Source organism: Schistocerca gregaria, chromosome 7 (genome assembly GCF_023897955.1).
Source record: "Schistocerca gregaria isolate iqSchGreg1 chromosome 7, iqSchGreg1.2, whole genome shotgun sequence".
Lineage (NCBI taxonomy): Eukaryota > Metazoa > Arthropoda > Insecta > Orthoptera > Acrididae > Schistocerca > Schistocerca gregaria.
In genome coordinates, this window is record NC_064926.1 from 401,447,067 (window position 1) to 401,471,904 (window position 24,838).

The window sequence follows — 24,838 nt, forward strand, 5'->3', positions numbered from 1 at the left end:
CTAGCGGTTCTAGGTGCTCAGTCCGGAACTGCGCAACTACTATGGTCGCAGGTTCGAATCCTGCCTTGGGCATGGATGTGTGTGATGTCCTTAGGTTAGTTAGGTTTAAGTAGTTCTAAGTTCTAGGGGACTAAAGACCACAGATGTTAAGTCCAATAGAGCTCAGAGCCATTTGAACCATTTTTTTAAACCCCACATGGTTGGGTACACTACGGCTCATCCTGATTGGCCTACAATCTTGCAATTAAGGAAAATCTGCAACATTTACCTCATGTACCATGAGGAGCTATGCCTACCAGAGGAAGAACTAATTACTGACAAACCCTCAGACCTCTCCCCGCCAGCTTCCATGACTGAGTTCGGTCAATACCTTCAAGGAAAAAATGGCCCTGCTACGTACTTTCACACTGCAATTACATGGACACAGGAACACTTTCACACATAAGTATCTCTACAGTACAACTCTCGTCTGGCTGTATGATGACGCAGTCCACCCACCTCTCATATCACCTAACAGTGGACCATACAAAGTTCTGCAGCATGGGACACACACCTTTAAATTTTGACGCAGTGGACAAGACAAAATGGTTATCGCTGAGAGGTTGACACCTGTTTGCTTGGACATGGAGGCTACAGACGGCACTGTTACCATACTATTCACCACACTGCCAACCACCTCCAAACAGCACCATGCAGAGGACCCTACCTTCATCAGGTGACACCAGTAGGACCCATTGCTGGAAAAAAACACAAGTTTCCTGATGTACCTGGGGCTCCAGGTTTATAAAAAAAAAGAGGGTGTGGGGGTGTGGATGATGTAGCGACACAGATCAACCAACAAGTAACAAACTGAAGACAGTGTTACATAGTTTTACCTGACATGCTTTGGTGTGCTAACATGGTACTATCCTCTATTGAGGAAATAGGATAACTTTTTATTTCGTCCATCTCTGTTGCATTAATACACAATATTTGATGCAGTGATTACTGGTTTCAAGCTGGCATGCCCATTCTCAGACTACACATCTATTTCCTCTATTAAGTAAATTGGATAATTTTTTATTTCGTCCATCTCCACTGCATTAATATAAAATATTTGATGCAGTGGTTACCGGTTTCAAGTTGATACACACATTCTCAGACCAAACACCTTGTTATTAACCATAACCAGTGATAAAAATGGTGCCAAAAGGCTTGAATAGATCCTACACTGGACGTCCACCAGTGTAGGCACTATTCTTGCATTTTGGCACCATATTGTGTGACTAGTCATGCTTAGTGACAGGATGTGTGATTTGAGAATGAGCGTGTAAGCCTGAAAATTGCAATCACTGCAGCAAAAATTTTATATTAATTCAACTGAGATGGACAAAAAAAATTATGCAATTTCCTCAGTACTGAATAGTTGCGAACCTACCAGCCCCTGGCATCATTCTTTGCATTACCAACCATTCTCTATGCTGTGACGTATTTGGAGTGTTTCAATTTAAGGAATTAAAGCATGAGATCAGGGTCCTTCATTGAATTACTGCACTCTTCAGTGACTTTCTTACAGACCCATTTAATATATTTGTTAATTGGTTTTGTATACTGTTCTTCAGAAGAAAGACTGGAGCCTCTTATATGCCTGCTGACTTCATACTTTCTAATTGTTGTATTGTTTTCCTGACTTCCAAATTTGTTGTGGGAAAGAACATCATTCTGCTGTGATTCTTGAAGTTTTCCCTGCATACTGAATATTCTATAAGGTTTCAGGATTGCAGCTGGATCATGTTGACTGCTAGCCACAATATTTTGGCTGGCAACAGTCCAGCCATCTTCAGGTGAGTGTCTGCCATTGGGGATCACTTGTACACGGTGTTGGCTTTATAAAAAAAAATTGGCATGGAAACACATGTACACTGGCTGATATCACAGAAGCGTCCTCTATCAAAATCCGCACCCTCAGCGAATAATGTTCCATCTGTGGCACACAGCCACAAGCGTAAAGGTGAAACTATATGTCCGCCCTCTGTCAGAATGCATGCTGCGATGGAGCAGTTAATAAAGAAGAATCACAGTTGAAGCATTTTCACACACGAATGTGCATCCACAAATGTTGGTTAAAAATGTTATTGCAAATTTTGACTCTCACATAAGTCGCAGGGGATGATTTCCACACTTGGTGCATTAGTACACGTCCACACCTGCGCATTTGTTATGTTGTTGTTGTTGTTTTCAGTCCTGAGACTGGTTTGATGCAGCTCTCCATGCTACTCTATTCTGTGCAAGCTTCTTCATCTCCCAGTACTTACTGCAACCTACATCCTTCTGAATCTGCTTAGTGTATACATCTCTTGGTCTCCCTCTATGATTTTTACCCTCCACGCTGCCCTCCAATGCTAAATTTGTGATCCCTTGATGTCTCAGAAGCTGTCCTACCAACCGGTCCCTTCTTCTTGTCAAGTTGTGTCACAGACACTTCTCCCTAATTCTATTCAATACCTCCTCATTAGTTATGTGATCTACCCATCTAATCTTCAGCATTCTTCTGTAGCATCAGATTTCAAAAGCTTCTATTTTCTTCTTGTCTAAACTATTTATCGTCCATGTTTCACTTCCATACATGGCTACACTACATACAAATACTTTCAAAAACGACTTCTTGACACTTAGATCTATACTCGATGTTAACAAATTTCTCTTCTTCAGAAACGCTTTCCTTGCTGTTGCCAGTCCACATTTTATATCCTCTCTACTTCGACCATCATCAGTTATTTTGCTCCCCAAATAGGAAAACTCCTTTACTACTTTAAGTGTCTCATTTCCTAACCTAATACCCTCAACATCGCCCGACTTAATTCGACTACATTCCATTATCCACGTTTTGCTTTTGTTGATGTTCATCTTATTCCCTCCGTTCAAGACACTGTCCATTCTATTGAACTGCTCTTCCAAGTCCTTTGCTGTCTCTGACAGAATTACAATGTCATCGGCGAACCTCAGTGTTTTTATTTCTTGTCCATGGACTTTTATACCTACTCCGAATTTTTCTTTTGTTTCCTTCACTGCTTGCTCAATATACAGATTGAATAACATCGGGGAGAGGCTACAACCCTGCCTCACTCCCTCCCCAACCACTGCTTCCCTTTCATACCCGTCAACTCTTATAACTGCCGTCTGGTTTCTGTACAAATTGTAGCCTGTATTTTACCCGTGCCACCTTTAGAATCTGAAAGAGAGTATTCCAGTCAACATTGTCAAAAGCTTTCTCTAAGTCTACAAATGCTAGAAATGTAGGTTTGCCTTTCCTTAATCTATTTTCTAAGATAAGCTGTAGTGTCAGTATTGCCTCACGTGTTCCAACATTTCTACAGAATCCAAACTGATCTTCCCCGAGGTTGGCGTCTACCAGTTTTTCCATTCGTCTGTAAAGAATTCGAATTAGTATTTTGCAGCTGTCACTTATTAAACTGATAGTTCGGTAATTTTCACATCTGTCAACACCTGCTTTCTTTGGGATTGGAATTATTAAATTCTTCTTGAAGTCTGAGGGTATTTCCCCTGTCTCATACATCTTGCTCACCAGATGGTAGAGTTTTGTCAGGATTGGCTCTCCCAAGGCTGTCAGTAGTTCCAATGGAATGTTGTCTACTCCGGGGGCCTTGTTTCGAATCAGTTCTTTCAGTGCTCTGTCAAACTCTTCAGTGTCGTATCTCTCATTTCAACTTCATCTACATCCTCTTCCATTTCCATAATATTGTCCTCTAGTACATCGCCCTTGTATAGACCCTCTATATACTCCTTCCACCTCTCTGCTTTCCTTTCTTTGCTTAGAACTGGGTTTCCATCTGAGCTCTTGACATTCATACAAGTGGTTCTCTTTTCTCCAAAGGTCTCTTTAATTTTCCTATAGGCAGTACCTATCTTACCCCTAGTGAGATAAGCATCTACATCCTTACATTTGTCCTCTAGACATGCCTGCTTAGCCATTTTGCACTTCCTGTCTATCTCATTTTTGAAACGTTTGCATTCCTTATTGCCTGCTTCATTTACTGTGTTTTTATATTTTCTCCTTTCATCAATTAAATTCAATATTTCTTCTGTTACCCAAGGATTTCTACTAGCCCTCGTCTATTTACCTACTTGATCCCCTGCTGCCTTCACTACTTCATCCCTCAAAGCTACCCATTCTTCTTCTACTGTATTTCTTTCCTCCATTCCTGTCAATTGTTCCCTTATGCTCTCCCTGAAACTCTGTACAACCTCTGGTTTAGTCAGTTTATCCAGGTCCCATCTCCTTAAATTCCCACCTTTTTGCAGTTTCTTCAGTTTTAATCTACAGTTCATAACCAATAGATTGTGGTCAGAGTCCACATCTGCCTCTCGAAATGTCTTACAATTTAAAATCTGGTTCCTAAATCTCTGTCTTACCATTATGTCATCTATCTGATACCTTTTAGTATCTCCGGAGTTCTTCCTTGTATACAACCTTCTTTCATGATTCTTAAACCAAGTGTTAACTATGATTAAGTTGTGCTCTGTGCAAAATTCTACCAGGTGGCTTCCTCTTTCATTTCTCTCCCCCAATCCATATTCACCCACAATGTTTCCTTCTCTCCCTTTTCCTACTCTCGAATTACAGTCACCCATGACTATTAAATTTTCGTCTCCCTCCACTACCTGAATAATTTCTTTTATATCATCACACATTTCTTCAATTTCTTCATCATCTGCAGAGCTAGTTGGCATATAAACTTGTACTACTGTAGTAGGCGTGGGCTTCGTGTCTATCATGGCCACAATAATGCGTTCATTATGCTGTTTGTAGTAGCTTACCCATACTCCTGTTTTTTAATTCATTATTAAACCTACTCCTGCGGTACCCCTATTTGATTTTGTATTTATAACCCTGTATTCACCTGACCAAAAGTCTTGTTCCTTCTGCCACCGAACTTCGCTAGTTCCCACTATATCTAACTTTAACCTATGCATTTCCCTTTTTAAATTTTCTAACCTACCTGTCCGATTAAGGGATCTGACATTCCACACTCCGATCTGTAGAACGCGAGTTTTCTTTCTTCTGATAACGATGTCCTCTTGAGTAGTCCCCACCTGGAGATCCGAATGGGGAACTATTTCACCTCCAGAATATTTTACCCAAGAGGACGCCATCATCATTGAACCATACAGTAAAGCTGCATGCCCTCGGGAAAAATTATGGCTGTAGTTTCCCCTTGCTTTCAGCCGTTCACACTACCAGCACAGAATCGCCGTTTTGGTTAGTGCTGCAAGGCCAGATCAGTCCATCATCCAGACTGTTGCCCCTGCAACTACTGAAAAGGCTGCTGCCCCTCTTCAGGAACCACACGTTTGTCTGGCCTCTCACCAGATACCCCTCCATTGTGGTTGCACCTGTATCGCTGAGGCACGCAAGCCTCCCCACCAACGGGAAGGTCCATGGTTCATGGGGTATAGTTTTTGAATTAATTATTCACTCAGACATAAGTAAAGTTTATGCTAGGGAACAAGAATTAGGCGATTATTATACTAAAACCAGTTTTTCACGACACAGTTCAATCACTATTTATTGGCGTTGTTCTTTTCTTTCACACAATGAAATTAGCGCTAGTGAGACTGTTTACAGTTTTACTTTAATGATAATTTGACTCCGAGCCCCCAATAGCAGTAATGTAGGCTGCTATAAACTAAAATTACTCAGTCAATTCGAACAGAACCACAAGTCCAACTGTCCTTTTTGTTCTAACAGTTTTGGCGCGAAATCGCAGTTCGCCAAATGTTCATTTACGACGATGTATACCTCATAAATCGTACTCACACAAATAATCGTAGCACTTTCAGTTCACCAAATATATGCTTGCACACTAGCACTCTTAAACAATACTCTTTGTCGAAATAAATCGGCGCGAAAAAGAATTCTCAAACGACCACATGGGCCGCCCTCAAGTGGGGCTTGCTCGCCACCCACCCTCCAAAACTACTGACCCCCGAGGCAAGATGGCCGCTCGCTTATATAGGCGCGGATGTCCAACCCCCTGGTTATTTAAGTACCAGTCTTACCAGTTAAGGTTACAAATTTTGATACATGCATCCCTCGACAGAAATAAGTATACCATCGGAACCGCGCTAAAAAGTACATCTTATTTACTATCTTACATTAATTTCTAGGATTATTCTTTCGCCCATAAATCAAGTTTTAGCTTCTGCAAAATTTCGCCACTTAGTGCAAATTTGTTAGTTTACATCTGTGCTGCAAAGTTTTAAAATGTAACTGCATATAGCACTGTTTTTAGGCGTAATCTATAGCGATCTATACATTGCGCTCCTCAAAATCTTCATATCTATAATAATAATTAATTATGGGCGACAATTGTCAATAATAATTTGCAAATATTGAGAACTATTACAAGTTACATGTATAATATGTTATAACTTAACGAGTTTAAAATACGTGTAATGCCACCCAAAATATTATATAGTGTCGTTCTTTACGTCATAAATTTCCTATTGAATTTTATAAACAATTTCCCTCAGACTTTGTTTATTGCTCTTTACAGGCTTAATTATTTATGACTACGGCACTCGATCCGCTATGACGAGACGTTTTTAATGAGTGCTCGCTCATCCCTGTAAGTTGTTATTTATTATTTGTACTAATCTTTCACTATTCTTGATATTAACCGATTTTGAGGTTACTATAACTTTTGCGTCTCATGACTTGAAATAAAGATCGATCTTTCAGAAGGTGTATATTGCTGACGACGATCCACTGCCACATCGCTCTTCACCGTAACTTACATAGTTTTCGCGTAATGCGCGAAAAACCAAACAATGCCCCAAGCTACGGTCCACGTGTCCGCCGGAGACCATCCCACCGACCGTTGCAAATTTCGCGCGGGCGCGCCACGCGCTTCCGCGAATTGCGCACCATGTAGCGCGCTCGCCGTCCACTGCCACATCGCTCTTCACCGTAACTTACATAGTTTTCGCGTAATGCGCGAAAAACCAAACAATGCCCCAAGCTACGGTCCACGTGTCCGCCGGAGGCCATCCCACCGACCGTTGCAAATTTCGCGCGGGCGCGCCACTCGCTTCCGCGAATTGCGCACCATGTAGCGCGCTCGCTCTCCACAAAGCAATCCTTGCATACTAGAAATATTCATCGAGTAACGGGGGTTTGTATCGTCCCACTGCTCACATCGCTAAAAACAAATGTCAGATGTTGCCAGATGTATCTTTATGAATAAAATGTTTTCTTTCCCAAGCCTTTTCCAGTTGAAAGCTGTCATCCCAATTTGTAAGATTTTGTGCTAGATGCATTTCCACAGATTTTTTAAATTACCGATTCCCAAACGGATCTCGCTGGGGCCAAGATTTCTGTAACAGAATAATCCATAGAGTGCCTTGTGGTAATACTATGCTCAGCTATGGCCAAGTTATTGGGCTGCAAAAGGCGAGTGTGATGCTCATGTTCAATGCACATTTTGTCTACTGTGAGTATCGTCTGACCTATGCATGCTTTGCCACATTGGCAAGGAATTTTGTACATCCCAGCAAACTGCAGACCCAGTTCATCCTCTACCAAAACAAGAAGGGCACTAATCTTTGTCAGTGGCCAGAAGATTACTTGAATTTGATGTTTCCTTAGGATGCTCCATTCTTTAGATGATAGGTTGCCGACGTATGGAAGGAACGTCCTGGACTTGAATAGCTCCTTACCTTCTTGATGTTGTGGGTTGTCACGTTTCTTCCTCATTAGCAACCCTACTAATCTGATGTGGAATGTAACCATTATCTTTGAACACCAACCCCTGTAGACGTTATAGCTCCTTTGAAGGGCTGTGTGCATCAGGAAAAAAACATGAGTCCCTTACACGTATGTACTAAGGACATGAGTAGTTTGTGAACGGTGATGGTAGCTCGACGCTTGCTGATAAAGTTTCGTATGTGTGGGCTTATGGTAGACAGAATGCCCTAATAACACTTCCATTCTCCTAGTAACCGAGACGTCCAAAAATGGTAAGCAGCCATCCTCCTCTATTTCCATCATATACTGATGTTGTATACTGAATTCAGCTTTTGCAAGAAGCGTGACAGTTAATCTTCACCATGCGGCCACATTACAAAACTGTCATTCACATATCACCAGAAGACTCTCAGATTAATTTCTACTGAATCAAGTGTCCTTTCCTCCAAGTCTTCCATAAAAAAAAAGTTGGCTACAAGAGTGGAGAGAGGACTGCCAATGACAACATGGTCAGTCTGCTCAAAATATTCAGTGTTAAATAAAAAGTAGGTTGAGGAAAACACATTATGATAATGTGCTGTTATATCAGCTATGAACTTATTGCTAATGTTTGACAAAGTTTCCATAAGAGAAACCTTAGTGAAAACTGAGATGACATCAAAGCTCACCAGCAAGTCAGTTTCATTGAGTTGACATGACTTCAGTCTATTGATAAAGTCAGCAGAGTTGCAAACATGTTGCGCGCACTTCCCCACAAAAGATCTTAGTAGACAGGCAAGGTGTATCATCAAGTCATGTATGGGGGCATCGATATTACTGACAACTGGTCATAACTGTACTTCTTTTTCGTGAATCTTCAGAAGACCATATAACCTGGGTGGCACAGAAGCTGTAGGCCACTTCTTGCAGAATAGAAGGAGAATTCAGCAGTTCTGATGTTTTCCTTTCCACTTTCCCTGCAAGGTCTTTGTCAATCTTCCAATACATTCGTTCACTCAGCAAGTTATAAATTTTCTGTTAGAAAATGTAATGTGGCAACAGCATGGTGGCATTTCCCTTATCTGCTGGTAAGACCACTGTGTGAGGATCTTCTTGTAGCTTTCATAGTGCTGTTCTTTCTGTGACTAGAATGTTTCTCTTCTGAGTTGGTGCTTTTGTGAGCGAACGATAACAGCACTAATTCAATCGAACAGAAGCAGGATTCACAGCATAGGGGTGAAGTTCATAGCTTTCCCAAGCACAGACAGTGTTACATGTCCAAAACATTATCTGTTATATTGATCACGGATAATTGATAAGTATCTCCTTGCGGTAATGTTGCTGATATCCAGGCAAACTTCAAAAACTGTCTTGAAGTAGACACCTTATGCATCTAGTCCAACTTGGCCCAGATTATGTCGTCGACCTACTCCCAGGAAAGTGATGGCAGGCTCAATGTGTTCTCCATGTGTATATAAAACAGCTGTTTTAATATGGTGTCCAATTCATGGCTAGTAAAATGGATCCCTTCCTTCACTAGTACTCAGCGTGCCATTTGTGTAACAAGTTTGCAGCAGCAGTCTGGGCAAAATATCTCAGTATAGCAAACTTCAAAATAAGGCCATTGTCCCAACACTAGAGTAAAAAACACAGATAACTTAAAAACCATTCTCACTTATTGTGTAGCTTGTCCAGCCTCTACATATGTAATGCCATCACCTCCCTGTGAGGTATCTGATGTGATTCTTGTAGTTTTCCCAGCATACTGAATATTCTATAAAGTTTTGGGATTGCAGTCAGATCATGTCGACTTCATGGCACAATATTTTGGCTGGGAACCATCCAGCCATATGCAGCTGAGTGTCTGCCACTGGAGACTGCTTATTCATGGTGTTGGCTTTATAAAGAAAAGTGGCGTAGAAACTCATGTGCATTGGCAGCTGTTACAGGGGAATCCTCTGTCAAAATCTGTGGCCTCTGCAAATAATGCTCCATCTGTGGTGTGCAGGTGCACATGTAAAGGTGAAACTACATGTCTGCCCTCTGTCAGAATGGGTGTTTGCATCACTAAAAACAAATGTTAGATGATGTCACCAGTTGCATCATTATGTATTATATGTTTTCTACCAAAAGAAATTAAAGAGATCACTGGGTGCCAAGGCTTATCCAGTTAAAAGCTGCTGACATGATTTATAAGATTTTGTGCTAATTATATTTCCACAGATTCATTAATTACTAAATCCCAAAAGGATTTTGCCAAGGCCAAGGTTTTTGTGGCAGAATAATCTATAGAGTGTCCTGTTGTAATACAATGCTCACTTATGGCTGTCTTACTGGGCTGCAAAAGGTGAGTGTGGCACTCATGTTCAACACACATTTCGTGTACTGCACATGTTGTCTGACCTATGTACACTTTGCTACTTTGGCAAGGAAATTTGTATGTCCTGGTCTTCTGCAGACCCAGCTCATCCTTTACCAAAACAAGAAGGGCACTAATCTTTGACATTAGCAAGAAGATTGTTTTAACTTGATGTTTCCTTAGAATGCTGCCTACTTTAGATAAAAGGTAGCCGATGTATGGAAGGAATGCCCTGGACTTGAACAGCTCCTTGATGCTGTGGCTGGTCATGTTTCTTCCTCATTAGCACCCTAATAGTCGGAAGTGGAAAGTAACCATTATGTCCTAGCTCCTTTGTAAGGCTGGGTCCATCAGGAAAAACATGAGAACATTGCACCAACATTCTAAGGACGCCAGTAGTTTGTGAAGAGTGATGGTAGCTCAACACCTGCAGATAAAATTCCATATGTATGGGCTTATGGTAGACAGAATGCCCTAATGAACCATCCTCTCTCCTAGTAACCAAGATGTCGAAAAATGGTAAGCAAACAGCCTTCTCTATTTCCATCATAAACTGATGTTCTTGTGGATTGAATTCAGATGTTGGAAGAAGAGTGACAGTTCTTCTTCACCATGGGGCTACACTACAAAAGTGTTATCTAAATATTGCCAGAAGACTTTCTGTTTAAGTTCTGCTGAATCAATTGCACTTTCCTCGAAGCCTTCCATAAAAAAGTTGGTTACCAGAGGGAACAGAGGACTGCTCATGGCAACACCATCAGTCTGCTCAAAATATTTGTTGTTAAATAAAATGTAGGCCACGAAAAGGATGTGATGAAAAAGTTCTGTTATATCAGCTGTGAACTCATTGCTAATGAGTGACAAAGAGTCCATAAGAGGAACCTTAGTGAAATCTGAGACGACATAAAGCTCACTAGCAAGTTAGTTTCACTGAGTTGAAGCGACTTCAGTCTATTGACAAAGTCAGCAGAGTTGCAAAGAATAAACATTCAACATTCGAAGCATGCTGAGTGTGGCTATGGCCAACACAGAAAGTTTTTTCCAGGAGTCCCCTCATGGCTCCATGTCATTTCCACTGATCCAGTCTGTCACCACATTTTTGCCTGCAGATGAGAACTGGGTCACCAGTGAAGAAGGAAATGGGCTTTTTTCACTGCTTTCAAATCAATCACATAGTGTTCCAGCTTTTGCTGTCAAACCCACACACTTAGTTGTGAATGTAGGCTCAGGTGATGCTAATTGATTAATACATGATTACATAGTAACACATTTGTTTCTGAAGGTGGTTAGACAAACAATCTTGTAAACTAATGTCTGAATGTTCACATGCCATGGTCATGTGAGGGCAGTAAATAGCTCAATCGTAGATCCTGGAGGGTGCACATTCCTCAGTGATTGAATGTGTAGTATGACTATACAGCCACAGAGAGACAAAGCTTGCATGTCTGCCTGAACACACAAATTCTCTCTTGGCTCACTGGGCACTGTTTAATTCATGGAAGCAATGGAATGAAGCAAATGATCGGTTCCTGTTCAGATGCATGAATGCGGCGGAGGTGAGCATGTGTTGTACACGACCAATGTTATCCACGGCTGACAGAATCTGCAATCAGCGTAAACGTCCACGTGTCATAGAGGTCTAGCTTATACTGGCTTTCACTTCATCTCTTTCATGCCAGTGGGCACTGTAACATAGCCAAAAGTTGGCCTAAGGAGAAAATCTGCACTTTTGTGTGAGTACTGGCATGCTGCCAACTGTGCAATTCTGAGGTATGGCTGCCAATGATCCTGTGGTATGGCTGCCACAATTTAATAACAAAATATGTCAGAATATTAACCCTGATCATTACTATGTGAAGCTTATGAACAAAATCTCTGTGGGTTATATGACTGAATAATGGTTCAGACCACACCAACATCAGTGGTAAATAGTATTCAGTATTTAACTGTATTATTTTAGAAATGTTTCTCAATCTTGCTGCTGTCTAAAGAAATTATTTATTCATCTTTACACATTCAAGGTTCCTCTCACAATGATATAGGAATTATCAAGGTAGTAGCTCAAAATATACAACACACAGATTAACATGTTTTATGAGGATGGGACAGACAGTCTATGATTCACCAGATGGTTGGCAGTGACCTTGATTAAGAAACCAACCTGACATTTGCCTCAGTCATTCAGTAAAAACACAGAACACTCCAATCAGGCCGGCCAGACAGAGCCTTGAATATATTAACAGCTGCAGTGCCTCATTCTGTTGGTCCCTGCTGTACAATGTTCCTTAATTTACACATATACAGAAATTCTTTCCACTGACAAGAGAGCAATGTGTGAAGCCTCCAGTGACTACCATAGGAAAATATTGTCAAATGATCTTTCACAAAACCCAAAGAAATTCTGGACATGTGTAAAGGCTGTTAGTAGCCCTAGCAAAACAGAGAGTAACTGAAATTGAATGTAGCAAAACAAAAGCTGGAATGCTTAACTCTGTTTTCAAATGTTCCTTTACAAAGGAAAACCCAGGAGAATTGCCACAATTTAATTTCTGTACCACTGAAAAGATGAGTGAAATAAGTATTAGTGGCAGTGGTGTTGAGAAACACCTGAAATTGTTAAAACTGGACAAAGCTCCAGGGCCCGATGGAATCCCTATCAGGTTCTATACTGAATTTTCAACTGAGTAGCCCCCTCTTCTAACTATAATCTATTTTAGGTCCCTCGTACAAAAAACAATGCCCAGTTCTTGGGAAAAAGCACAGGTCACACACATATACAAGAAAGGTAGTAGAAGTGATCCTCAAAACTACCATCCAGTATCCTTGACATCGATTTGTTGCAGAATCTTATAAGATAGTCTGAGCTCAAACATAAAGAGAGTATCTTGAAGAGAAAGACCTTCTCAATGCCAACCAGCATGGATTTTGAAAACACAGAACATTCGAAACCCCACCCGCACTTTTCTCACATAACGTACTGAAAGCTTTGGATCAAGGCAGCCAAATACACATAGGGTTTCTTGATTTCGGAAAACTGTTTGACCCAGTACCATACCTAAGCTTATTGTCAAAAGAATGATCGCAAGGGGTATCAAGTGAAATTTGTGACTGGATTGAGGACTTTTAGGTGGGGAGGATGCAACATGTTAACTTGGATGTAGAGTCATCACCGGATGTAGAAATAACTTCGCCTGTGTCCCAGGGAAGTGTGTTGGAACCCTTGCTGTTCATGTTGTCCATCAATGACCTAGCAGACAATATTAATAATAACCTCAGACTTTTTTCAGATGAAGCAGTTATCTATGATGAGTACTGCCTGAATGAAGCTGTGTAAATATTCAGTCAGATCTTGATAACCTTTCAAAGTGGTGCAAAGATTGGCAACTTGCTTCAAATGTTCAGAAATGTAAAACCATGCCCTACACAAAACAAGAAAATGTAGTATTCTATGATTGTAATATCAGTGAGTCACTGTTGAAATAAGCCAATTCATACAAACATCTGGGTGTAACACTATGTAGGGATGTGAAATGGAATGATCACATAGATTCAGGTGTAGATACAGCAGGTGGTAGACTTCAGTTCATTGAAAGAATACTGGGAAGGCACAATCAGTCTGCAAAGGGGTTTGCTTACAAATCACTTGTGCAACCAGTCCTAGAATATTGTTCAAGTGTGTGGGAACCATACCAGATAGGAGTAACAGGGGATATAAAACATATACAGAGAAGGGCAGCATGAATGGTCACAGGTTTGTTTGATCTGTGGTAGGGTATCACAGAGATACCGAAAGAACTGAACTGGAAGAGTCTTGAACACAGGCGTAAACTGCTTGAGAAAGTGTATTAACAAAGTTTCAAGAACCAGCTTTTACTGCTGACCCTGGAAATTTACTATATTTCCCTTTGTATTGCTCACATAAGGATTGTGAGGATGAGATTAGAATAATTACTGCATGCAAAGAGGCATTCAGACAATCATTCTTCCCATGCTCCATACATGAACGGAACAGGAAGAAATCCTAATAACTGGTACAGTGGGATGTACCCTCTGCCATGCACCTCATGGTGGTTTGCATACTATAGATGTATATATGGATAATTTGTTCCAGCCAACTCATTATATACAGCATACTTTGCATTAAAGGACACTCAATGGTGATTCCTGGACTGTTAAGATGCTTATGTGCCTCCCCCCCCCAACGCTTCCCAAAGTTGACTCATGCCTGCACATATGGAACTATACTCCTCAGTCCATATGGAAAACTGGGGCATCTTCTCGCATGATGAGTGAGATGTTGAACACAGGAGAATGATAAGACACAATTATCATGAATGTTACTTATTGATACCCGATGTTCTTGTCAAAGTAGCAAGTGCGATCATGTATTGAAATGCAACGGCGTGTTGTAGTTATCAACTCTCATTACTACTCTCTACTCTTGAGTCCTCTTATTAATTTTTAATTAGTAGAAATAGTAGCATAGTAATAGTAGAATTGCGTAATATGCATTGCTTATTATACGAGCAAACAAAGTTGGCACGCGGCGTGTTGTCTGATGGGAGCGACTGTACATGCCTTTATGGTCGCCCCAACATCCACAGCGCTGAATGTCAACTTAGTTTGCGGATCCAGTATACAGAATAGTTTGGCTACCTTTTTAAACAGATGAATTTTAATAGTCTCTTTCATTTCCTTTGGCGATTTGTTATTGATTTTTGCTACCTGATATATTATTTTGGGTTTTTTGTTTGTTTCCGTGAGTAAATGCTGTACCACGATTATGTGTAGAATTATTGGTGAAATACATAGTAACGTTTTCCCTGATGTGTACCACATATTGATGGGATAGACGTATCGGTACTCACTTGGCACAGTAAGAATGCCCAATAGCTGTTTACCATGAGACCGACTACTACTTTATCCTCTTATTATTAATATTCTTACAGTCATTTTCTGTAGTTGAAAACTGTGACCAAGTTTTGTGCCATGTTGCGTGTCCCCACCTCTCAATAAATATGATTGGTTGTTTGCAGCTGTTACCTTACGGTGAAAACAAGCGCTGAGGCTCTGTGTAGGGAAAACGAATTTTAAATTTAGCGGCTATTGACTCATTCGCTTGTCACGACCTTGGTGAAGTCAACATGGCAGCAGTGGCAGAGATGAAATCATTTTGCTGAAGCGCAAGAAGTTACTGCGACAGTTAATGTTTCGTCAACAAGATAATTGTGGGATGACATGAGATCGGCGTCGTTGTACAGCGTTGAAAAAAAAATTAGCAAAATGCACGACTATCATGTTATCCCATGGATTTCATTAGTTTGTGATGTTTTGTGGATGAGTGAAGAAAATAGAATCGCCGATGTTCTTCGTTAATTGACGCATGCAATGCACATGTAGTTCGTACACACGAAGCGCTGGATTTGTCAGCAGCGCCCAAAAGCAGGAACGGAGAACTATCATGCGTAACTTTACGAGACAAGGAAGGAAGAGATGACATAACCTCCACACTCGAATGTGTTTTCGTTGAAGTTCTAACCATGGCGTAACGTTTGTGCGCAAAGGAAAGGTGTAAATTAACTTTTATAGTCCGTGCCGTTTGTTTGTGTGTTCCCACTCAAAAAACTATGATAAACAAGTGCCTGAAGTTATGCTTCTAAAAAACTCATATGTGATAAGTGTTTTTTTCTGCTGTACGGAACGTTTAAATCAGTGTTGTACTTAAGTTTATTGTTTTATTGAATAACGATGGATGAGAAAAGAATTGCCGATTACTTCGTGGTCGCCGGATTACCTGAAAATCCCGAGCCATTGGAGGAATTTTCTCATGACAGTGCACATCTGAAATCGAACTACAATCAGCCACCAATAACAGATATCACTGTATATTTTCCAACCCTTGGAGAAAGTGTGCCACCAGAATATACTGTCCTGAGCAGAACACCAACAGGTAACTTACAAATTGGCTTGTAAACCAAACTTAACATTAGATTTGTAAAGAAAAGGAATCATCCTTCCAGGTGCACCTTTTGTATGCTTTTGAAAGGCATCTGATAACAAGCATTGCGAAGACAACGCTCTGTACTTGAGATATGTATGATAGTTGTTGTGATATTGAAGAAAATAACTGTCAAGGCCCCCCAGAACCAACAAGTATTTCATACACTCCTGAAATGATTAAATATTGCAAATTAATAACCATATATTTGATAGAGAGTACGTACGTGATTCCACATGTACTGTATATATTATTGGGCTACTGTCCACAGAGAAAGCATAGTGATCCCTGTAAGCTATTGTAAACAACTACAATAACAGACCTTTAACAGGTTTGTATGGGATAGTACAATTGGCCTCTCCACTCTCTTCCAAAAAATTATGGTTGTAGGGACTTTCTGATTTACAATATAGGCCCTAGATCAATTATTAATTGAGAAAAACTTTACAACAATTTTGTGGATTATCTGGCAGGCTCTGTTTTGAGAAACCACTTCATTTGACTCCTCAGCATTCTTGTTAGCAAGTTCTTCTTTTTCCTTTCTTGAGTAATAGTTGAAACTGTCTTTGAACACACTGTACTCACAATCCAGTCGCTGTTATGATTTGATTTCTTGTATTGCAAAATATGACATGTTCCTGTTATAACAAGTATGTGACACTTTGTTGGCGCAATGCACTCTTCGATTGGCTTACACAATTGCAAGATTTATAATTGAATAGAGGTCACTAGAGAAGTAGACTTGTTTGTGGAAGTAAATCAACTTACACTGTACAATTTCTAAAAAAAGTTTAAGGGGATAGTTAAGTCATATGTTTTGTATATTATATTCCTTACTATATTCACTGATATTGCTTTATATTAGTTTTTAATAAAATGATGACTGAAGCAACACACACATTTTATTACGCTGACAGAAAATAGACCTATATATCTGTCAATAGAACATTCATAGATGGATTGGCAAAGAGCAAAAAGAGGATAGAAGCTTTTGAAATGTGTTTCTACAGAAGAAAGCCTAAGGTTAAATGGTTACATGATGTAAATAATGAAGAGGTACTGAGTCGAATCAGGGAGAAATGAAATTTGTATCATAGTCATACTAAAGAATTAATAGCTTAAGGAACATTAAGAAATAGTTAACTGAAGAAGTGTGTAGGGGAACAAATCGTAAAGGGAGATAAAGGCTTGATGGCAGTAAGTAGGTTCAAATGGATGTAGGTCACAGTAGTTATGCACAAATAAGGACTTGCCTAAGACAGAATAGCATTGTGCACTGTGTTAAACCAGTCTTCAGACCAAAGTTGATGACAAAAACAACAACAATGATGATAACAACAACAACAACACTGACCATCAATTATGAAACGTGCAAGATAGGGCAAGTACATAACTCTTACTGAACAAAAGGCTGATTTCTTTGTTAGATTCTTGACTATACTGGAGTCATATACTACACTGACACTTTCAGATACATGTCACTAAGGGTAATCTGTATCATTAAATAATCACGAATGAAAGCAACGCACAAATATTATGGTTATATACTAAAAACTGTATATTAGTATACTGTAGTTAAGGTATATTGAAATAAATGTTTACTACTACTAATATATACTTTACATGAAACATTTCCATGAAAAACAGTTGAGATAAATGATGCCGCAACTAGTGAACCGTGATCCGCATCTCTTTTATTATTCAGTGTCATATATGATGATTATCTCAGATATACGTATTGTAACAATGAATGTTGCAAGTGATTAATCTGTTTCAGAGATTAGTTAACGTCACGATACCATGCCAATCAACCAATGACCTCATTAAAGTGACTGTGATACAAGCTTTAAGAAATGGTCAGAGGTTGACATCACTAACAGTACAAAAACATTAACAAAATAAAATCCAACAGACTAATGGGGTTCTTGTTTTTAATGTTGTCTGATATATTTAAAACTTAAAAACAACAGAACACTGTGGGGAAAATTGGGGTTTTGATCACACACGTTAATGTAACTATTGAATATGTAGTAGGCCTATATATAAAATGAAAGATAGCCATGACACATTTGTTGGCTTCAATAATTCCAAACCAAATCATCACCTGACAAGCAATCCTAAGCTGTGGGCTATGCTATAGCTTATTCTGTCACCATAAAAATTGACAAAAACAGCTTTTTGTTGTGACTCATTTGTTGGCTTCCCCAACTCTCATCCAAACTATCACCCTTGACCCTAACCTCTTCTCAGACTGTAGTACTGTTCAGTTTGTCACTGGAACCTTATGAAAAGTACCATACATAGAATGGAGGTCCATATCCGCTAAACCTATTTAGGTCTAATAAGCAAAACTGTTTAAGCCATCACCCACAAGAAATAAATGTCCGTATCACTATCAACTTTTTTGCCAGTAGTTGTGACATCACACCAATGCCTTTATCTGAGACACACCCCAGTGCAATTCATGCAAGGACACAACGCTGGGGGGTAATCACTTGTAGGCACTGGTCCTCTGTGGTAAGCCTCCCTGGACACCTTTGAATGAAGTATAGAGGAGAGAAAAAATATATGCCATGCTGAAGCCACACTTGAAGAGACGCACTCCAGCCCACCCACCAGGACCGCTGGAATGATTTTCCAGAAAAGCGAGTCAGCAGCCATGGCGGTCACGACCTCTCATGCTGTCAACAGAAAATCCAACAAGGTTTGCCACAAAGCAACATCTGGTGTGAACACAAGAGCTTCTTGCCACTTGAACTCTGAACCAGATCCCACCCATAGCTGCAAATATGGATCAGCATTGGTATGCTGGTCAGTGGAGCATGAAGAAATGCATAAGAATGTGGAGCATTACCAAATGTCATAAGAATACTTACTGAGAGAGAGGGCCACTGCTGCAACTAATGGGCAGTCTTATCCAGCAGTTTGGAATGGGGGCCAAATAAGGAAACCAACGGCTCGTGGTCAGTGATGAGAAGGAACCTCGCCCCATACAGCAAGATGTGGAACTTTTTGACCCCGATGATAATAGGTAGTGCCTCCTTTTCCACCAGTGAGTAGTTTTGTTGTGAAGCAGATAGTGTCTTCGAAGTGTAAGCAATGGACTGTACAGTGCTGTCTGATCTCTGATGGGCAGGACAGAACCAGTGCCATACTGGGATGCATCACAGACCAGAGTCAAAGGCTTATCTGGCATAAAAGAGGTCAGGCAGGGAGCAGAGCACTTATGCTTCTTAAGAGACTGAAAAGCCAGTTTACAATCTGCAGACCAGATAAGCTTAACGCCCTTCTGGTGAAGCCGGTTAAGAAGCTGGCCTGGGGAGTGAACTGAGCATAATATGAAATATTAGCAAAAAATGACTGTGTCTCCTTCAGGTCCTTGGGCACTGGTAGGTTGACAATGGCCTTGAAAGGGGCCTTCCATTGGGATGAGACTGTCTTTACTGAGCACATGACTCAAACAAAAAAACAAAACAAAAATTGTCCTCTGGGTAGAACCATTGCACTTTTCCAGCTTTCAACATAGGCCATTATCCAGGAGGCATTGGAAAACCAGCTGTCATTTCCATAAATACTCTTCTCGATTAGGCCCCATGACCCAGATGTCATTAAGGGAATTGACGCAATAGGGAATGTCTTGAACCAACAGTTTCAAATATCATTGTTAAATTCCCAATGCAAGCGAGATTCTAAAAGACAAGCTATTAAACTGATAAAGTGCGATGAGTGTCTTGAGGACCAAGAAAGTCCAAGAAACTGCATCCAATGGCAACCGCAGGTAAGCCCTCCCCCTGATAACTTCACCAACAAGTCTGCCTGCCATGGATTTGGATAAGAATCTGCGACACATCGTGCATTGACCGTCTGTTTAAAATTGGGCAAAGGCACACGGTGCTGTCAGGCTTCTGAATTACCACCATAGGAGTGGTCCACTGTCTCAATGAAGTAGGAGAAATGACATCCTTGTCCTGTCAAAGGAACAAGTCAGTCTTTACCTTGTTGTGCATGGCGAATGGAATTTGGTGGAGGTGACAATTTTGTGACTGCCAACAGCTTAAGAGAAACGCGTCCTGAAATTTTCTGCGGTACCAAAGATACTGTCGAGCAATAGACTATAGCACCAAGTAAGAAATTCAAATTGGTCACAGAGTTGGACTGAGACACTAAATGCACTTTGTCCATGACCTGAAAGCTGAAAATGGTAAAGGTGTCGAGCCCAAAGATATTTTGCGCCAATGTTGAGTTGACCACAAACAATGTAAGGTGCCATTCCACATTCTTGTAAGGCTCAGACATGGAGAATTGCTCTTGCAAGAGAATGCACTGTTTACTGTAAGACACATCCTGATGAAGTATCCAATTCATTTCTGGACACCACAAGATCCTCTACGTATCCAAATTAATGAGGCTGATTCACTCTTGTGTCTATCTGAAATTCGAACTGCCACTCGTTCACATTGAACATCGGCAAAACACAAACGGCTACCACATGTGGGACCTCAGAGGTAGCCCCAGAGTCCAATGAAAACACCAATGCATTCGATGACTGACTCATGGCCCATCAACTGTCACAAACAATTTCCAAATGGCTTAGCAAACAGCATACAAAAACTAACCATAATTATCCTCCCAACTTTGTACAAAAACAAATTTCCCCTGCCTAATCTTTTCAGTCTCCCTCCACCTCCAAAGTCCCATCGTCCAGCCACAGTGGAGCATTCCCTGTGTAACTCAGTACGATCCAGGACTGGAGCAACTAAATTACATTCTCCATGAGAGTTTTGACTATCTCTCGTCGTGCCCTGAAATGAGAAGTGTCCTGTCCACTATCCTTCCCATCCCTATCACAGTAGTAGTCCGCCATCCACATAACCTATACAATATACTTGTCCAACCCTACACAACCCCTGCTCCCAACCCCTTAACCCATGTCTCATACCCCTGTAATAGACATAGGTGCAAGACCTGTCCCACACATCCTCCCGCCACCACCTATTCTAGTCCAATCACAAACATCACCTATCTCATCAAAGGCAGGGCTACCTGTGAAACTGGTCATGTGATCGACAAGCTAAGCTGCAACCACTGTACTGCGTTCTATGTGGGCACGACAACCAACAGGCTGCCTATCCGCATGAACGGCAACTGACAAACTGTGACCAAGAAGCAAGTGGACTATCCTGTTGCTGAGCACGCTGCCAAACATGACATCCTTCATTTCAGTGACTGCTTCACAACCTGTGCCATACTGATCCTTCCCTCCAACACCAGCTTTTCTGAATTGCGCTAATGGGAACTTTCCTTGCAATACAGCCTACATCCCCATAACCGTCCTGGCCTCAACATTTATTAGTCATTGTCCTGTCCCATCTATCCCCTTTTCTCTGTTCCCATTCCAGCACTACACAGCCCTCATTCCACCATTGCATCCAGTATTTTTTCTTCTCTCCTGTTCCACTATCCTCCACCCCTCCTCACCTCTCTGTTGCCCTCCCTCTAACCTCCACCTCCCAACTGCACATAACTGTCTTATCCTCCTCCTACCTCATCCGTGTGCACTCCTCAACAGCACATCACTGTCCGCAACCCCTACCCTACTTTCCCTCCCACACCCACTCCAGCCTCCTTCTTGCCCCCACCCAGTCGCTACTCCCATCATGTACTGGTGCTGCAGCTCGCATTGTGGCCTCAATTGCCTGAGACTGTATACAGTCATGTATGTGTGAGTTGTATTTGTGAGAGTATGTATGTCTATATGTGTGTGTCGTCTAATTTTGACCGAGGCCTTACTGGCTGATAGCTTTATTTGTGACAGTCTTTTTGTGCTATGTGCGACTCAGTATCTCTGATATATGGGGAATATAATATTTTAATTCTTGTGTTTGTTTCCTTATTTTTTGTGGGCTCATATGCTGTAAATTAAATCATGCCAGTGATAGCATCAAAAATATTTTGAGTTTTTTTTTCTTCCAGAAAGTTTGTGAAATCTCCAATACAAATATCAACTACATTATGTGCCGCATTGTTTGTGTCAGTTATAAACAGATGACAAAATCTCAATTGTGCAGTTTCTTGCATCTTCAACAACTCTTTTTTTCTGATTTCACCATATCACTAACTTGGGTATTAATGGTTATTTTGTGCAGAGTATCGAAGAACTTTCTTACGTGGCACTTCATTTCTATATTATGGATTTTCAAATGCAGTAGCTGTTTCCTTACTACAGTTTAAAGGGTTTCTTAACCTTTTTGACTCACTTCTTTCCATTTTGTTGTAGAAATTCATTAAATTTTATGGATTGTTTTGTTTTTCTAATTTGCTGAATTTATATTTTTGCATGTTGTGCAACTCCAGTTGCAGTATGTGTTTACTCGCTATGCATTTTGTTTTTATTTCTGAAAACCTCATCAGTTGAAATGTTCTACTGATTGTACACGTTTGGTGGGTACCTGTGTGGATTACAGCACAAACAGAATCTTGCGATCGGCGTGTAGCACATTGACTTCTGAGACAAGCCCTGCCTCCTCTTACCAGAGCTACCAGCTTATGACTTAGGAAAAAAGAAAGAAAAAAAACATATAATGGTTTAATGTATTGTAGAAGTGACATGAGAGATGATGGAGAGCAGGTAGAACAACATGAGAGATGATGGAGAGCAGATAGAAGAACTGGGTACAGCCCCTTCACTCACTTCAGTAAATAATAATAGCAGTAACTAGACACAACACTACACATGGACCAACACTATATTAACAGCAGCTACTTGTTGTGCCACACAATACAGTTACTTAGATAAGGCTAGCAATGGGCATACATATTCCAGAGCTGCACAAAGTCAGCCAACTTCCCCTGGTCACAGGAGAGCCAAGGTACAGTGTGTGACCAGTACCTATACCCACACTTGTGCTACTGCCAACATTAATAAGCAATCAAGTCACAATGGAGATATTAATAACCAAATCTGTTGAAGACAATATGGTCAGTAGTATCACTTTATTTTACAGAGGAGTACTATCCGTAACACTTTCTCAAGTACAAATAGGAAGGAGTGTTAGCAGCAGAGCAAGTAAGCTTTGTCCAGCATATTATAGACTACCACAGAGAGAGGAGTGATGAAGAGTGTGCTAGGTGGTGTCTTCCTCACTAGTGTAACACTATACTTGTGCTTTGAGAGAGGAAACAAGTAATGTATGAAGCAGAAGAAAATATTGGCCAAGGATCTCGTGTGTGTTCAGTTATTTTTAAATTTGTCTTCATTGGCTTCCAGCACCTTCAGGATATTGGAGTGGTTGACAGATTTACTATTGTGCAATTCTTTATCAAATACAGGATAATAAATTAAAGGACTTTGAATGCAATCTAAAAGTGTTCATCATTAGACAGAAAACTCTCAAAAATTTTACAGTAATATTGTTCATAGTTCCAAGTGTCTTTCTTATACCATATCCCCTTGGATTTTTGTTAAGTAGGCTTATAATGATTCCGCATTAAACAAACCCATGATGAATCATGCAGTACTTCTCTGAATCGTCCCCCCCCCCCCCCCCCCACTCACACTCAGTATCCCTCCCTCCCTCCCTCTCCCCCTCTCTCCATAATTCAAATTTGTAACAGTCTGAGACCAATGAACAATACTTAGATGTGGTTATTTATTGTTATTATTATTATTATTGATATTGATATTATTTATTTACTCGTCCTTAGACCATTCAAAGCAACAGTATCAAATATGCCAGACATTATAGAAGTAATAAGCACATATATAAAATGAAAATCAAGTGGGATAGGATTAGGTGAGGATAGGGCAGGAAGTCTGCCATTGAATAGTAAATGGAACCATCCCAGCATTTACCTCAGCAACTTGAGAAAACTCCTATTAGGATGGCTGGATGGGGAATAAACCTCTCTCCTCCTGAATGTGAGTCTAGGGCATAAAGACTGATATAGCCACTTTTTTTTATCTCTCTATCTCTCTATACATGAAATTGGAAGGGGAATACAAATACATGGGCAGCATTAAGGTTGCAACATGCACAAGAAGTGAATCAGTGATGTAACTGGAATGTGAAACCTTGATGTAAAACACATCTGAAAAAAATGAAAACACATGAACATGCTATTTAACTGTACTGAAACATATAACACACACAAATGTGCTGCAACTATATCCATCACAACCAATCATCCATTACCAGATGCCTTCTCTGAGATGTGTTGCACAGCATCTGAAACAAGGGAAACAGAAAACCAACAGCAGAAACATTATTTTGCAAAGACAAATACAGCATAGATGGGACATCAGTTAACAGACTCAAAAGAACTCAACAATAAATGAGGACCTAGTATTCCTATAAGTTACTGTATTCACTTACATACAATGTAAGTGAATACAGTAGCTTATAGGAAAAACTTCTAAAAAAGAACTAATTTAAACTGCTGTAAAAGTAGTTTCCTTCCCCAATCTCTTTATGGAATTTGGAAGTGCATTATAAATAATGACACCAAAGTGGCTCAATGCCATTCTTACTTATTCTGTGTACAGGGATTCACTGTTACAAGTATTGTAACTGTTTTAATCGCAGTTAATTAGCAGGCCATGAGTCTAGTTGTTGTCATCAACACACATTTGCAGATGCACAAGGAGGATACAGTAAACAAACACAACTTTTTAAATAAGGGCTTGATGTAAGCCATAGCATAGCTACACTATATAATCAAAAGTATCTGAAAATGACTTAAAAGATCATAGCACCCT

General features: G+C 40.4%; 1 protein-coding gene across 4 annotated transcripts in view; it reads left to right on the plus strand.

The window, feature by feature from the left end:
• Positions 1-15,183: 15,183 nt before the first annotated feature.
• The window catches only part of LOC126281424 (DENN domain-containing protein Crag), a 292,659-nt gene continuing 283,004 nt past the window's right edge, over positions 15,184-24,838 (plus strand). For 2 of the 4 annotated variants that reach the window (XM_049980369.1, XM_049980372.1), the window contains exon 1: positions 15,219-16,035. In XM_049980369.1, the coding sequence (XP_049836326.1) occupies positions 15,834-16,035 (202 nt within the window). In that variant the 5' untranslated portion in view covers positions 15,219-15,833. Of the gene's footprint in view, positions 16,036-24,838 lie in introns of all 4 variants that reach the window. The other 2 variants (XM_049980371.1, XM_049980368.1) reach the window with 2 other exon arrangements.